General features: G+C 38.9%; 1 protein-coding gene across 7 annotated transcripts in view; it reads right to left on the reverse strand.

The window, feature by feature from the left end:
- The window catches only part of LOC115215218 (ankyrin repeat domain-containing protein 26-like), a 138,229-nt gene that overhangs the window by 55,560 nt on the left and 66,659 nt on the right, over window positions 1-16,010 (reverse strand). For all 7 annotated transcript variants that reach the window (XM_036509151.1, XM_036509166.1, XM_029784474.2 and 4 more), the window contains 6 exons: window positions 14,133-14,464; window positions 10,178-10,344; window positions 6,945-7,077; window positions 5,003-5,083; window positions 4,274-4,372; window positions 877-961 (listed from right to left, as the gene is read on the reverse strand). In XM_036509151.1, the coding sequence (XP_036365044.1) occupies window positions 877-961; window positions 4,274-4,372; window positions 5,003-5,083; window positions 6,945-7,077; window positions 10,178-10,344; window positions 14,133-14,464 (897 nt within the window). The remainder of the gene's footprint in view (window positions 1-876; window positions 962-4,273; window positions 4,373-5,002; window positions 5,084-6,944; window positions 7,078-10,177; window positions 10,345-14,132; window positions 14,465-16,010) is intronic.

Genomic DNA, 16,010 nt, shown 5'->3' on the forward strand with positions numbered 1-16,010 from the left:
GACTCGTTAGCACACCGGATGAAATGCTTAAATGTATTTCGCTTGTCACTATGTTCTGAGTTCAAATTCTACCAAGGTCAACTTTGCCTTTCACCTTTACGAGGTCAATAAATAAAGTACCAGTTGTGTACTGGGGTTGATGTAATCGACTGGCCGCCTCCCCAAAATTCCAGGCCTTGCGCCTATAGCAGAAATTATTATTATTATTAAGGCAGGATCGTTAGCAGCCTTGGCGAAATACTTAGCAGCAAATTTGTCTGTCTTTGTGTTCTGAGTTCAAATTCTACTGAGGACGACTTCACCTTTCATCCTTTCGGGGTCAATAAAATAAGTACCAGTTAATCACTGGGGTGGGGAGGTTCAATGTAATCGACTTAGTCCCTCACCCGAAATTGCTGGCCTTGTGCCAAAATTTGAAACCATTATTATTATTATTACTATTATTATTATTATATTATTATTATTATATTATTATTATTATTATTATTATTATTATTATTATTCCGAAGCTGACTTTGCCTTTCATCCTATCTGGGTTGATTAGATAAGTACCAGTTGCGCACTGGGGTCGATGTAATTGATTTAATCCTTTTGTCTGTCCTTGTTTGTTGCCTCTATGTTTAGCCCTCTGTGCGCAATAAATAAATAATTAGGATTAGGGTTTTGAGTAATGGATGGGGGGGGGGGAAATGCCATCAACTTACCCCGCCCCCATGAAATTGCTGGCCTTGTGCCAAAATTCGAAACCAACACTAGTGCCACCGCACATCACCAATATTGTCTTTCAATATTTCGCTCTTCCTTAAGAGCTTCAGGTATCTCTTAAACCCTTCCAAGAAGGTGTCTCAGCAGACAATGATTTAATGCCAAACTTACACGTTGCAATGAATTTTTCGTCCATTTTAGTTCCAGCTGAGTTTGATACAAGCAATGGTCAACCTCCTGCTTATCTTCACACTCTCTGAAATTAAAATTATTAAAAACTTATTAAAAAAAAAAATAAAATAAACAGGAGTGGCTGTGTGGTAAGAAGCTTGCTTCCCAACCACATGGTTCTGGGTTCAGTCCCATTGCGAGGCACCTTGAGCAAGTGTCTTCTACTATAGCCTTGTGAGTGGATTTGGTAGACGGAAACTGAAAGAAGCCTGTCATGTATGTGTGTGTGTGTGTGTGTGTGTGTGTGTGTGTGTGTGTATACATATATATATATATATATATATAAATATATACATATATATATATTGTTGATAGAAACGGTAAGACAACAAAAGAAAGAAAGAGACCTTGATATTATGTAAATAGAGGAATTTATCTGTAAATGTAATATGTGACAATTATTCAGTAGCCATGACAAAACTCCGAGTTTCGGATGCCGAGGTGGAAATCCATGCCGCCATGGATAATATGGCCGGATAACTGAAGAGATGGCAGCGTGGATTTCCACCTCAGCATCCGAAACTCGGAGTTTTGTCATGGTTACTGAATAATTGTCACATATTACATTTACAGATATATATATATATATATGATGATGATGATGATATATATATATATATATCATCATCATCGTTTAACGTCCGTTTTCCATGTTAGCATGGGTTAGACGGTTCAACTGGGGTCTGGGAAGCCAGCAGGCTGCGCCAGGCCCAGTCTGATCTGGCAGTGTTTCTACAGCTGGATGCCCTTCCTAACGCCAACCACTCCGTGAGTGTAGTGGGTGCTTTTTACGTGCCACCTGCACAGGTGCCAGACGGGGCTGGCAAACGGCCACGATCAGATGGTGCTTCTTACGTGATATATATATACAGTAATCCCTTGCCATATCACAGTTCATTATTTAAGTCGATTCCTCCATAGTGTCATTTTGCATTTATAAAAATATAAATATATGCCGGTGGCACATAAAAAGCACCATCCGAATGTGGCCATTGCCAGCGCCGCCTCGACTGGCTTCTGTGCCGGTGGCACATAAAAAGCACCATCCAAACGATGCCAGCGCCGCCTTGGCTGGCTTCCGTGCTGGTGGCACGTTAAAAGCACCAACCGATCATGGCCGATGCCAGAACCCCCTGGCACCTGTGCAGGTGGCACGTAAAAAGCACCCACTACACTCGCGGAGTGGTTGGCGTTAGGAAGGGCATCCAGCTGTAGAAACACTGCCAGATCAGACTAGAGCCTGGTGCAGCCCCTGGTTTCCCAGACCCCGGTCGAACCGTCCAACCCATGCTAGCACGGAAAACGGACATTAAACGATGATGATGATGATTATAAAAAGAATTAAAAAAATATAGAATACAGTACTCTTTCTACTTAACAGATTTTTCCCCTATTGTGGGTGGGGTGGGGTACATAACACTTGCAATAGTTGAGGGATTACTATAGCGGTTGGCATTAGGAAGGGCATCTTGCTGTAGAAACCTTGCTGAATCAGATTGAAACATGGAGCAGCCTTCCGGCCTTCCAGTGAAACCGTCCAACCCATGCCAGCATGGAAAGCAGGCGTTAAACGACAATGGTGATGATAGGTGTATGTATTTGTGTGTCTGTATTTATCCCCCCACCCACATCACTTGACAACCGATGTTGGTGTGTTTACATCCCCGTAAACTTAGCAGTTTGGCAAAAGAGACCGATAGAGTAAGAACAAAGCTCGCAAAGAATAAGTCCTGGGATCAATTTGTTTGACTGCTGAAGGCAGTGCTGCAGCATGACCACAGTCAAATGACTGAAACAAGTAAAAGAATAAACCAAAGTACAGGCATGGCTGGGTGGTTCAGAAGTTTGCTTTCCAATCACCAGCTTTCAGGTTCAGTCCCACAGCATGACAGTTTTGATTTAAAATCTTCCACCAAACCTTAGTCACAATTTATGTTCCTAATACTAGCTTAATGATAACAAAGTTATTTTATTAAACTCTTTGTTATATTTAAAAGTAATTGAAAGAAACCCAGAGCATCTCAACAGAAATGCAGTAACGAAAGGGTTAATGTGAATGGAACTTGTAGAAGAGAGAGAGAGAACCAGGAAGAATGGGATGAAGTGGTGAAGGTTGATGTCACAACCTTGAGACTCATAGAGGAAACGATAAAGGAGACGACTGATGATATGCAGTTCTTGAGAAGAAACTGAAGCACATTCTTACCTGGGCCTCTCACCCAATTTCCACCTCAAAAATCCCCACCACCCTTCATCTCTCTAACTTCAGTCTTCTGATGCTGCAACTGAGTCTCAACAGAACTGCATACTTCTCCACCTTTCCCTCGGTATTATTTATCTTTCTCCAAACCTCAAGTCATCTTCCGTGTTATCCATCCTTCTTAATGCTGTCCCTCTCCACCTACATTTTATGTTGATCACCTCCTTCTCCACCACCAGATGTCTCTCAATCTCCCCATGTACTAATCTATCCTCCACACACACACACACACAGCTTACAACCCGTCCAACCACTTATCAGCTCTCTCCTTCACTCTAATCCATTACAGATATTAGGACTCAGTTTAAGACACACTGGCCAATTGGGGATATTAAACCAAGTAAAGGGTTAAGTCCACCACTTCATATACATGATTCTGCTGATGGGCTTCCATACAATTTCATTTTACTTGTGTCACAGCTTCGTGGTTTCTGGTAAAATGTCTTTTACTATAGTCACAAACCTCTTAACCCAATAACCATGTCTCGTCTCTCTACAACTACTTATTCTGGCAATGTTAAGTTAATGAGATCACCTAATTATGCTAATGAGATAACTCACGAATTACCTAATGAGCTTACCCCTTAATTACACATAGACATTTGCTTTTTAGCTGCTGTCCTCTTCCCATCCTTCACCTTATGTTTTTTATGAAGCTGTGTCGACAGAAGACGGAATTAAGCAAATCGGTGAAACATCTCATGTGATGAAACATTTTCAGCTGTTTTAAGCGAAAAATCCTCTTTCACAACATCAAATAATGTTGGTGCTTGTTTACTTCTAGCATTAACCCTTTCGTTACCAACCCGGCTGAAACCACCTCTGGCTCTGAGTACAAATGTCCTGTTTTCATAAGTTTTGATTTAAAATCTTCCACCAAACTTTAGTCACAATTTATGTTCCTAACACTAGCTTAATAAGTTATTTTACTAAATTCTTTGTTATATTTAAAGTAATTGAAAGAAACACAGAGCATCTCAAAATAAATACAGTAACAAAAGGGTTAATGACATCTACCATAATTAATAATAATTAACCTTAAATTAATCAAAGAGGAAACTTAGCCAACGAACTTACTTTCTATAAAGCTGTTCCACTTTCTCTTGCTGTTTCTTACACTGACCCAATAAAATCTCTTCGTCTTTGCATTTGTCAGATTCCTCAGCCAATTTATATCTGAAATTCACCAAACTTACAATTAAACTTTAAGACACAGAAAGAAATAAAAACAGGGCTTTTTTATTGATGCCACAACCAACAGCTTTGACCCTTTTCTTACAATAAAATAAAAATGGTGTTTCCTTCTTGAGCCATGCCAGGCTCTTATGGTCCAGTCTCCAGGTTTCAGTGGTGCATATATATTCCCCATCACAGAATTACTCGTTTTTGCCAGCTGAATGGACTGGAGCAGTGTGAAATGAAGAGTTTTGCTCAAGAACACAATATGTCACCCGGTCCAGGAATTGAAACCACAATCTGACAATCATGAGTCCAACATCCTAACCACTAAGCCATGTGCCTCCCTTTTTATTATATTCCTTTTGGAATCCACAGCCTTCGTTGCACTTAACTTTGATAATAATTAAGAATTTAGTGAACTAACTTTGTCATTATTAAGCTGACATTTGGTACAGAAGTTCCCATGGAATTTTGATGGGAGAAGGCTTTGGTTTAGATCCCTTCAAAACAGAGAGTTTGCATCATAAGAACCAGATGCAGCCACAGATTTCAAAAGAGTTAAACACAAAATGCCCCACAACCCCACCGAAGACATATTTGCAGATGTATGGACAAAGGAAAACTTACTTCATGTCACTGATCTTTGCCTCTAAACCAATTTTGTTTTGTTCCAGAGCAGCTTTCTCTTGAGATACAACTTGCAGTTTCCTGAAATATAACATGGACACACATTACATATATATATATATATATATCATCATCATCATCATTGTTTAGCGTCCGTTTTCCATGCTAGCATGATATATATATATATATATATATATATATATATATATATATATATATATAATACAAATAAGAAAATGGAGAAACAAATTTGGTTTGTTCATCAACTTACGGATATTATAACGTTGGATTATTTATTCATTTAACAAAATGAGAACATCAAAAGCATACATATATATCTTATAAATCAATAGATAAGATGATAATACAAATACAGATTTTAAAAGTCATATTATAAATTAATGAAATCCTAAAAATCACTTCTTACAGCTGTTTCAGCCTGTGGGCAAAAGTGAATCTAATTACAGACACACACAAATTTATATATAGAAAGCAAGAGAGATGGAGAGAATAAAATATTACCCAACAATGAAGTTACATGAGAAGCATAGGCACATTGCGCGCACATGCACACGCACGCACGCACACACACACACAATCACAGCAGGCTTCCACACAATTTTTAACCAGCAAATTCCACTGACAAGGCATTGGTCCTCTTCAAGAGATAAAGTGGAATCAAACCAAGACCGGAAGTGAACTTCTTAACCATACAGCTATAAAAATTAATGAGAAATCAAATTGAAGTCATTATGCCAAAATAATGTTAAACAACGATGATGATGATGATGATGATGATGATGATGATGATATGTTGTGTACTTTCATCTGTCTGGATCAGGAGATGGCAAACATCTTATATCATTGACCGCTGCCCACCCCACCTCATAACCTATCAACCCCTACCTCCACCCTATCACTTAAATCTTTAAAATAAAATTTTAAAATGTAATAAGACTACTTTTGACCCCTTAGATAACTCTAACTGATCCCCATACTGTTGACCCCTGTTCTAGTGCCTTCAACCAATTATTCGTATTTTCAATCATTTATTTCAAAAATTAACTACATACTTTAAAATGCAATTAATAAGACTTTACTTTTGACCCCTTAGATAACCCTAACTGATCCCCATACTGTTGACCCCTGTTCTAGTGCCTTCAACCAATTATTCGTATTTTCAATCATTTATTTCAAAAATTAATTACATACTTTAAAATGCAATTAATAAGACTTTACTTTTGACCCCTTAGATAACCCTAACTGATCCCCATACTGTTGACCCCTGTTCTAGTGCCTTCAACCAATTATTCGTATTTTCAATCATTTATTTCAAAAATTAATTACATACTTTAAAATGCAATTAATAAGACTTTACTTTTGACCCCTTAGATAACCCTAACTGATCCCCATACTGTTGACCCCTGTTCTAGTGCCTTCAACCAATTATTCGTATTTTCAATCATTTATTTCAAAAATTAATTACATACTTTAAAATGCAATTAATAAGACTTTACTTTTGACCCCTTAGATAACCCTAACTGATCCCCATACTGTTGACCCCTGTTCTAGTGCCTTCAACCAATTATTCGTATTTTCAATCATTTATTTCAAAAATTAATTACATACTTTAAAATGCAATTAATAAGACTTTACTTTTGACCCCTTAGATAACCCTAACTGATCCCCATACTGTTGACCCCTGTTCTAGTGCCTTCAACCAATTATTCGTATTTTCAATCATTTATTTCAAAAATTAATTACATACTTTAAAATGTAATTAATAAGACTTTACTTTTGACCCCTTAGATAACTCTAACTGATCCCCATACTGTTGACCCCTTAGATAACTAACTGGTCCCCATACTGTTGACCCCTGTTCTAGTGCCTTCAACCAATTATTCGTATTTTCAATCATTTATTTCAAAAATTAATTACATACTTTTGCATATTCTTGTTGTCTTCTTGCAGCACACGATATTGGTTTTCAATCAGAGTTCGTTGGTTTTTTTCCTTTTTCAGTCTTTGACGACAATCGTTGATGTACTGCTGGAGTTTGGCAGCAGATGTCGGGTCTGTGAAAACGAGAAAAGATAAATAGCACACGACATTGAGTGTTCAGCTTCACCGAGACCTTTGGCATTACGTCGAGCTTGAGAAGAAAACCCATCAAGCCAAGCGAAACCACAGTCATGGCAGATACTGGTGTCATGCAAATGGCACCTAGGCCAGTGGCACGTCAAAGTACCCATTACACTCTTGGAGTGGTTGGTGTTAGGAAGGACATTCAGCCAAATCAGACTGGGGTCTGGTGCAGCCTTCCAGCTTGCAAGCCCCGGTCAAACTGTCCAACCCATGCCAGCATGGACAACGGACATTAAATGATGATGATGATGATGATGATGATTGTCTTCAAAGAGAAGCAATCACTTCTTTTACACTGACACAAAACCACAATGCGGTGTATTGTTGATTACCTGAACCCCAATACATTACAGGTACTTATGTTGATGAACTGCAGAAAGAAAAACAACAAGGTTGACTTGGCCGTGGTTTGAACCCTAAACACTAAAATAACAAAATGAAATATCATTGCTCTGTCACTGCAGCCTCCTTCCCCAACCCTTTTCGTCCTAAATAACAAGGGTGTCTAACAGAGACACAAAACAAACTTGTGTAGGAAACAAGCAACCCTTTCTATGAATCCCACAAAACCGGAATGAGATTTATTTTATCAAACCTAGAATACTGGTTTCAAATTTTGGCACAAGGCCAGCAATTTCGGGGGGGGGGGGTTAAGTCGATTGCATTAATCCCAGTAATCAACTGGTACTTATTTTACTGACCTCCAAACAGATGGCAGGCGAAGTGACCATGGCAGAATTTGAACTCGCAATGTAAAGACGGACAAAATGTCGCTAATTATTTTGCTCAGTGTGCTAATGACTCTGCCAGCTCTCTGGCTTAATCAGCCCTAAAATAAGAAATGAGAAAGTTGGCCTCAGGTTTGAACTCACAATGCAAAGCCATGCAACTAAATACTACAAACAATTCTGTCGATCATTCCCTCAACCACTACCACTGCTCACACAGTCACTTCATTCACTATTCTTCTAAACACTGCTTCACTCATCCTCATCAATGTCCATTTTTCCATGACCATATGGGTCAGAGAGGATTTGTTGAGGCAGATTTTCTGGATGCCCTTCCTGTCACCAACCCTCGTCCATTTAATAGGAAGGTAATATCTCCCCATGGACAGACAACTTTTTCACAGAAGACTGGAAACAAACACCACCACTTGCATGACAGTGGTGCTCATTTACAACAACCACATGACATCTAGACAACACACACACACAAATAAAGAAGTTGGCATTAGGAAGGGCATCCAGCCATAAAAACCATACCAAAGCAGACAATTGGAGCCTGGTACAGCTCTCCTACCATGCCAGCTCCTGCCAGCATAGAAAATAGACATTAAATGATGATATATATATATATAAACATTGGGCTTCTTTTAGTTTCCTTGTACTAAATCTACTCAAAAGGATTTCATTGACCCTCAAGACTCTAACAGAAGACACTTGTGTTAGATCTCACACACTGGGACTGAACCTGAAATCACGTGATTGCAAGCCAAGCTTCTCAACCACATGGCCAATCCTGTATCATCATCATCATCGCTTAACATCCATTTTCCGTGCTAGCATGGGTTGGACGGTTCAACTGGGGTCTGGGAAGCCAGAAGGCTGCGCCAGGCCCAGTCTGATCTGGCAGTGTTTCTACAGCTGGATGCCCTTCCTAACGCCAACCACTCCATGAGTGTAGTGGGTGCTTTTTATGTGCCACCGGAACAGGTGCCAGGGGAGGCTGGCAGCGGCCATGATGGGTTGGTGCTTTTTACGTGCCACCGGCACGGAAGCCAGTCAAGGTGGTGCTGGCATCAGCCACGTTCGGATGGAGCTTTTTATGTGCCACCGGCACAGGTATCACAACTACAATTTCCATTTGATATTTATTTTGATGGTGATGTACTTGACTCAATAGGTCTCCTCAAGCACAGCAGGTCACCCTTTGATCCAAGGTAAGCACAGCAGGCCGTTCTGCAATCCAAGGTACTTTGGATGGGCTGGGGCTACGCGAAACTGGTGCAGGAAACAGCTATGAACTCACATTATTTGTCGGGTCTTTGCAGTCACAGCATATCTCCAGAGATCTTGGTCTTTTGTCATTGCCTCTGTGAGGCCATTGCCTCGAAAGAACATGTATGATAATCGACAGAGCAAGCCCCAGTGACAACAGGATCAATTTGAAAGAAGAAGAAAAACTAAACAACTATGACGGTTTAAAGTGGGAAATACGATGAGTGTGGTCAATGAAGAGAGTAGACGTGATACCAATAGTGATTGGTGCACTTGGAAGTATCAGCACTCATCTACCAACATGGCTGAAAAAGATTGGTGCAAGTGTGAAGGTAGGACACCTACAAAAATCAGCACTGATTGGATGTGCAAGAATTCTTCACAGGGTTCTTGAAGCATGACCAGTTAACAAGTGTCACCTTAGTCTGCTGGCTGTGGACAGCTGACACTTTCCAGCAAAATATATAATAATAATAATAATAATAATAATAATCCTTTCTACTAAAGGCACAAGGCCTGAAATTTGGGGGAGGAGACTAGTTGATTACACTGACCCCAGTGTTTCACTGGTACTAAATTTATTAACCCTGAATGGATGAAAGGCAAATTCAACCTGAGCGGAATTTGAACTCAGAACACAGCGGTGGATGAAATACTACTAAGCATTTCACCCAGCATGCTAATGAGTATGCCAGCTCACAACCTTGATAATGATAATAATAATAATAATAATAATAATAGTTTCAAATTTTGCCACAAGGGCAGCAATTTTGGGGGACAGGGATGAGTCGATTACCTTGACCCCATTGTTCAACTGGTTCTTAATTTATCGACCCCCAAAAGGATGAAAGGTGAAGTTAACCTCAGAACATAGTGGTGAGCGAAATACCACCAAGCATTTCATCCAGCATGCTAACGATTCTGCCAGTTCACCACCTTAATAATAATATTAATAATAGTAATAATAATAATAATGATAAAGTATAACATTATAACCATTCAATTAATTATGAAAGCAAGAATTCCTTACCATTTAGGTTGAGGTTCATCAAGACATCTTTCTCGTAATTCACTGTTGAGAGATTATTTTCTGTCTCAAATGAAGTCACAGACAACATATCATCGTCTTTCAAAACATCGGAACTATCCAGAAAACCAAAACCAGCAAAATCCTCCAACACAGTTTCTGTGGGTTTCCTACAATTCAAACAAGATTTCACCGAGATAAATTCTATTTCAAAGATGAAGAAATTTCAAATATTCCAACCTCTTTATTCCCTCATTCTCCCTTCATAAATTCTGAATGAGGTTAACATTCCCAGATATCTTTTCTACTCTAGGCACAAGGACCAAAATTTTGTGGCAGGGGGCCAGTCGATTAGATCGACCCCAGTAATAACAATGTATTCATTTTCTACAACATTCCCAGACACCATAACATTAACCCCTTACCCAACAATTATTTTGAAAATAAATGTATTTTTTCAGACATATTTTTTAATTATTTTATTTTACTGATTTGAATGGTGATTTCGAGGTATATTTCAAACCTTATTTATTATGAATTTTAATTCAATAATATTGAAATCGTCACTGCCAGACGTATAAAGTGAGCGAATATACTCGTATATGTCAAAAAAGAGTTTATAATAGACGAAGGAACTCGTTTGCTGTCGATTTTGGCGAGTCTATCTTTTGACGAGTTAACTCGCCAGAGATAGAAAAAAACGATTTCGGTCAAAACGCATATATTCGTTTCTGCCGGGTAAGGGGTTAAGAGGATCAGACACAAATTGCTCCTGGTTAAGACACTGCTCAATTATGAGTAACTTTCCCCAAAAGTAACATAATTATTCTAATTATATCGTTGGCACAGAAATATATCTAAGACAGTATTTGAACTCTCCAATACCTGAAGCGAATGTCAGCATTTCATTTATGAAATGCTGAGTCTCTTTTACTCTTTTACTTGTTTCAGTCATTTGACTGTGGCCATGCTGGAGCACCGCCTTTAGTCGAGCAAATCGACCCCGGGACTTATTCTTTGTAAGCCCAGTACTTATTCTATCGGTCTCTTTTGCCGAACCGCTAAGTGACAGGGACGTAAACACACCAGCATCGGTTGTCAAGCAATGCTAGGGGGACAAACACAGACACACACACTTATATATATATACATATATACGACAGGCTTCTTTCAGTTTCCGTCTACCAAATCCACTCACAAGGCATTGGTCGGCCCGGGGCTATAGCAGAAGACACTTGCCCAAGATGCCACGCCGTGGGACTGAACCTGGAACCATGTGGTTGGTTAGCAAGCTACTTACCACAAAGCCACTCCTGCGCCTATGTTTAAGAAATGAAATTATTTTGAATTTCATAGCACCTTCTGAAGATTCCGAATGATTAAGCAACATAAACAACAGAAATAACAAATCTGTCAAACATACGACCCACAGCATCGGCTCTGGTTCAATTTTATAAAAAAGAAAAATTATTATTATTATTTAATTTTGAAATATTCAGTAAAATAATTAGTGCACTCATCCATTCAGAGTGGGAACCTGACTAAAATCATAATTAATACTGGTTTCATTTAGATAATTAGTGTAACTTAGGGGAATCTTTTGTTATCTCAACCAATGAAAAGATATTTCTTAATCCTTATCTTATAGTATGAGACCCATTTCTCCTTCACTTTGTTTATACATACCAAGCTAAATGGAAGTCTTATTTTTTACTTCATATTAATATATTATGTTCAACTGAATAGATTCTAACATGTGACCAATATTGAAAAGTTTTGCAGCTGAACCAGTGCAAACTTCCTAACAAACATTGGTCTTCTCAAGAATAGTTTGCATTCCGTTGGACAATTTCTACCTCGCTTCTCACTCTTAGGGCTCTTACTTAGCAAGACTGCATGTATCGGACCAGGTCATGAAAGTTACAGAGAGGGTCAAAATAAACCCTTGTATTTGGCTCTTTTTTTGTTTTACAGGGAGAAAACCTTTGACGGGGTCCCTTACTCCTTTATCTGGTAGGCAATGCAGAAGCTAAAGATGGATGAGTGGTCAGTGAGAGCAGCAACAGCCATGTTCAGGGATGCTGTCTGTAAGGTTGGCAATATGTATAGCAATGAATTTAGTGTATAAGTGGGAGTTCTCCAAGGACTGGTTCTCAACCACTTCTTGGTTGTCCTCCAGGCCATAACAGAGGAATTTAAGACTGGCTGCCCTTGGGAGCTTCTCTAAGCTGACGACTTATGGCTGGGTGCCCTTCATAACATCAACCACTCCATCGAGTGGGCTTAGTACTTTTTATGTGGCACCAACACAAGTGAGGTCAGTTTTGGCATGGTATTTACAGCTGGATGCCCTTCCGAATGCTAATCACTTTACAGTGTGGACTGGATGCTTTTTAAGTGGCACCTGCACTGACAGGGTCACCAAGTAACTTGCAAGACAAGAATCCTGTGAGAAGGGAGGGAGCATTGGAGTAGGGGATCTTGTGTCAAATGATGAAAGGTTATAGTGAGACAGAGAGACAGAAAGAGGTGTTTTGCTGTGGAGGAAGTACATGGCTACTCAGTCAGAGGGAGAGAGGGAGAGATAGTGAAAGTGCAAGAGAGAGAGTAGGAGAGAGGTGGTGGCAAAGAGCCAGGGAATTTTCACAAGGAATGGGGATCAGAATATTAACAGGATGGTTGAGAAGAGCAAAGGACAGATAGATGGTGGCAAAATGCCAGGGCATACCCTCAGGTATGGGGGCCAGAATATAAATGGTAGGGTATTGCCAAGGTGCATGGGTAGGAAGTAGAGACAACACATGAATGCAAAGAGTGTGGGGGTGGAGAATGGAATGAACCTGGGCATAAGGAGGGGGTGAGGAACAACAGGATAGCAATGATACAGTGAGCAGGGCAGTGAGGACAGGATTAGGGAGCTAGAGCTAAGCATAAGCATAGTGCATGAAGAAGAGGAAATGTGAGGAAGAGGAGAGGAGATGCAGTTTGGTTTCTTGGGGTAGGGTGTGCGAAAAGGTTTATTGTTGAAGGTGGCTGACACATATAAGGCATCCAATCCACTCTGTAGAGTGGTTGGCATTAAGAAGGGCATCCAGGTGTAGAAACCAAGCCGAAATCAGACTGGAACCTGGTACAGCTCTCCAGTTTACCAGTCCAGTCAAACTGTCTGACCCATGCCAGCCTGGAAAATGGACGTTAAATGAAGATGATGAAGTTGATGATATATATATATATATATATATATATATATATACACACACACAGTTGGAATTTACAAAAAAAAAAAACAACCAAAGACGAAGACTGGTGTGTAAACAATAAACAGATGTATTAGTTTAATGCTTGGGAAGTGAGAAAGTCTTTTACGTTTGAGCCTACGCTCTTCAACAGAAAGGAACACAGAAAGAAACAGGGAGAGAAAATAAAATTATATATATATATATATATATATATATATATATATATATATATATATATATATATATATATATACACACACACATATTAATCAATGGTTACAGTATCACATATCTATTATGACCAATCTCACCAAATGGCTTTGCATTAGGAGTTAAGTAACAGTCTGATTATGTAACCCTGCTGCACTCATCAGAGGTGGCCATTATGGAATGAAATATGGCAATTGCTCTCTATTGTTTGGGATGAATAGACGCATCCAGTTTGTGGTTGCTGTGAAAAATATGATGAAATGAATCAAGCAAGGGAGTGAGTTAAGAGTTATGTCCCTTGATACCAAAACCTCGCCACTAGAGGGGGTTACGTTGCAAGTCGGAAAGAGTTCTCTGGAAATGAGTTTGTGGGAAATGTGTGTGTCTTTAAGGTTGGTGTTCTTGTGGAAATATATTCACCTCTCATATTTGGGACTTTTTATGATTTATATGTTCAGATTTATGCGTGTGTGTGTTAAAAATATAAAAAATAAGCTTCATTGACTTACTTTCCTTGAGGAATGGACTGTTGAATGTCTGCAGTCAGTTGAAGAGACGGTGCTGCCAACACGGTAGACTCAATACCTTTTGGTGTCTCATTTAATTTAGGTTCTTCCAAAGTCGTAACAAGTTTCATTTCTTCACTGTCTCCAAGACATTTATCTTTGGTTTCTATACTTCCCCCCGCAATACAGGCTTTTTTCTTTTCAACAGACAATGGCACTGCTGTACTTTCTAAAGATTCTTTCCGCATTTGAAACAATGTCTCTTCTGAGAGTTTTGCAACACTTGCAGCAGCATTTTTCATGTTGGCATCAACTTTATCTTTTGAAAATGGTTCCTATCAAAATTAGAGTAATTTTAATATTTCAGAATAAAAACTGAATTCTGGAGAAGTTCTTTGAAGCAATATTTTTTAATTACTCATTTGTGTTCTTCAGTTAATGTTTTATTATATCACAAAACTAGGTTTATATTATTTTATACTATTTGTCAGCCTCATACCATTCTTCTGACACCAACATTACTGTATACCCATTCACCTTGCACCACTTCTTCATTAGTGTGTACATATACACCCCAGCATGGCCACAGCCTTAGAACATAAACATATAAAGAATATATATATATATATATATATATATATATATATATATAATAACAAAATAATAAATAAAACATATGCATATATACATACATATATGTACATACCTACATATATGAGGTATGTACATATATGTACGTACCTACATCTATATGTATATATACATGCATACAGGACACAAAAAAAATGTAGAACACAATGAGAAACAAAAACTTAAAAACAAAAACATGGAAACGGACTTTTTCAAACAACGAAAAAACAGAGTACAAGACATACAACACAAGGAATATTCCCCTTCTTCAGTTGCCCCTGCTTTGACTACTCCGTGTTTTGAAGATAAGCAGAAATAGTTTGTACTACCACTCCTACAAAAAGAACAACTTCCTCTTTCATCCATTATCCAAAAACAAGTGTGTTTGAAAAGATAACTGAAAGCGTTTACACACACTAGAAAGAAACTTTTTCCAAAAAGGTTTTGAGGTTCTCATAAAGAATTTATAACTTTCTTTAAAAAATTATTTTTAAAAACTATCTTTTTTATCTTTATATATAAAAGTGAGGTTGTGTGAGTGTCTGTCTCCTAAGATTTAGATTCCTAACTACTCCCACATTTTGCAGTGCAGTTTAACCAAAAGCGGCTATCTTATAGTCGTGATTCATATCGAGCCCTTCTGATGAGTCTATGATTTAAAAAAAAAATTTACCATCGTTTTTTCCCATTTTTAATGCATTTTTTGCTATTATATAAGGGAAGTAACTCTCTAAAAATGCTTATATAGTTATTTCCCTTACAAACGCGAGCAACGCCAGGCGATACTGCTAGTATTTGATAAGACTGTATCAAGTAATTTTCACAAAAACCTTTAAATGTGTGTGTGTGTTGTTCATGCTGGCATGGGTTGGATGGTTTGACAAGGGCTGGTAAGCTGGAGAGCAGCACCAGACACCAGTCTGATTTGGCATGGTTTTCTACAGCTGGATGCCTTCCCTAATACCAATCACTCCAAGAGTGCAATGGGTGCTTTTACGTGCCTCTGGCACAGGTGCCAGTTGTGCGACACCAGTATCAGCCACAACAATGATTTCACTTAGGTTGATGGGTCTTCTCCTCAAGCACAGCATATTGCCAAAGGTCTCAGTCATGTCATTGCTTCCATCAGGCCCAACGGTCAACAGCTGCTTTTTATGTGCCAGCAGCATGGGGGCCAGATGCCTCAGTGAGGCCCAATGCTCAAAAGATGCTTATTGCATGTCACCAGCATGGGTGACAATTACGTGACAC

This window comes from Octopus sinensis, linkage group LG1 (genome assembly GCF_006345805.1).
Source record: "Octopus sinensis linkage group LG1, ASM634580v1, whole genome shotgun sequence".
Classification (NCBI taxonomy): Eukaryota; Metazoa; Mollusca; class Cephalopoda; order Octopoda; family Octopodidae; genus Octopus; species Octopus sinensis.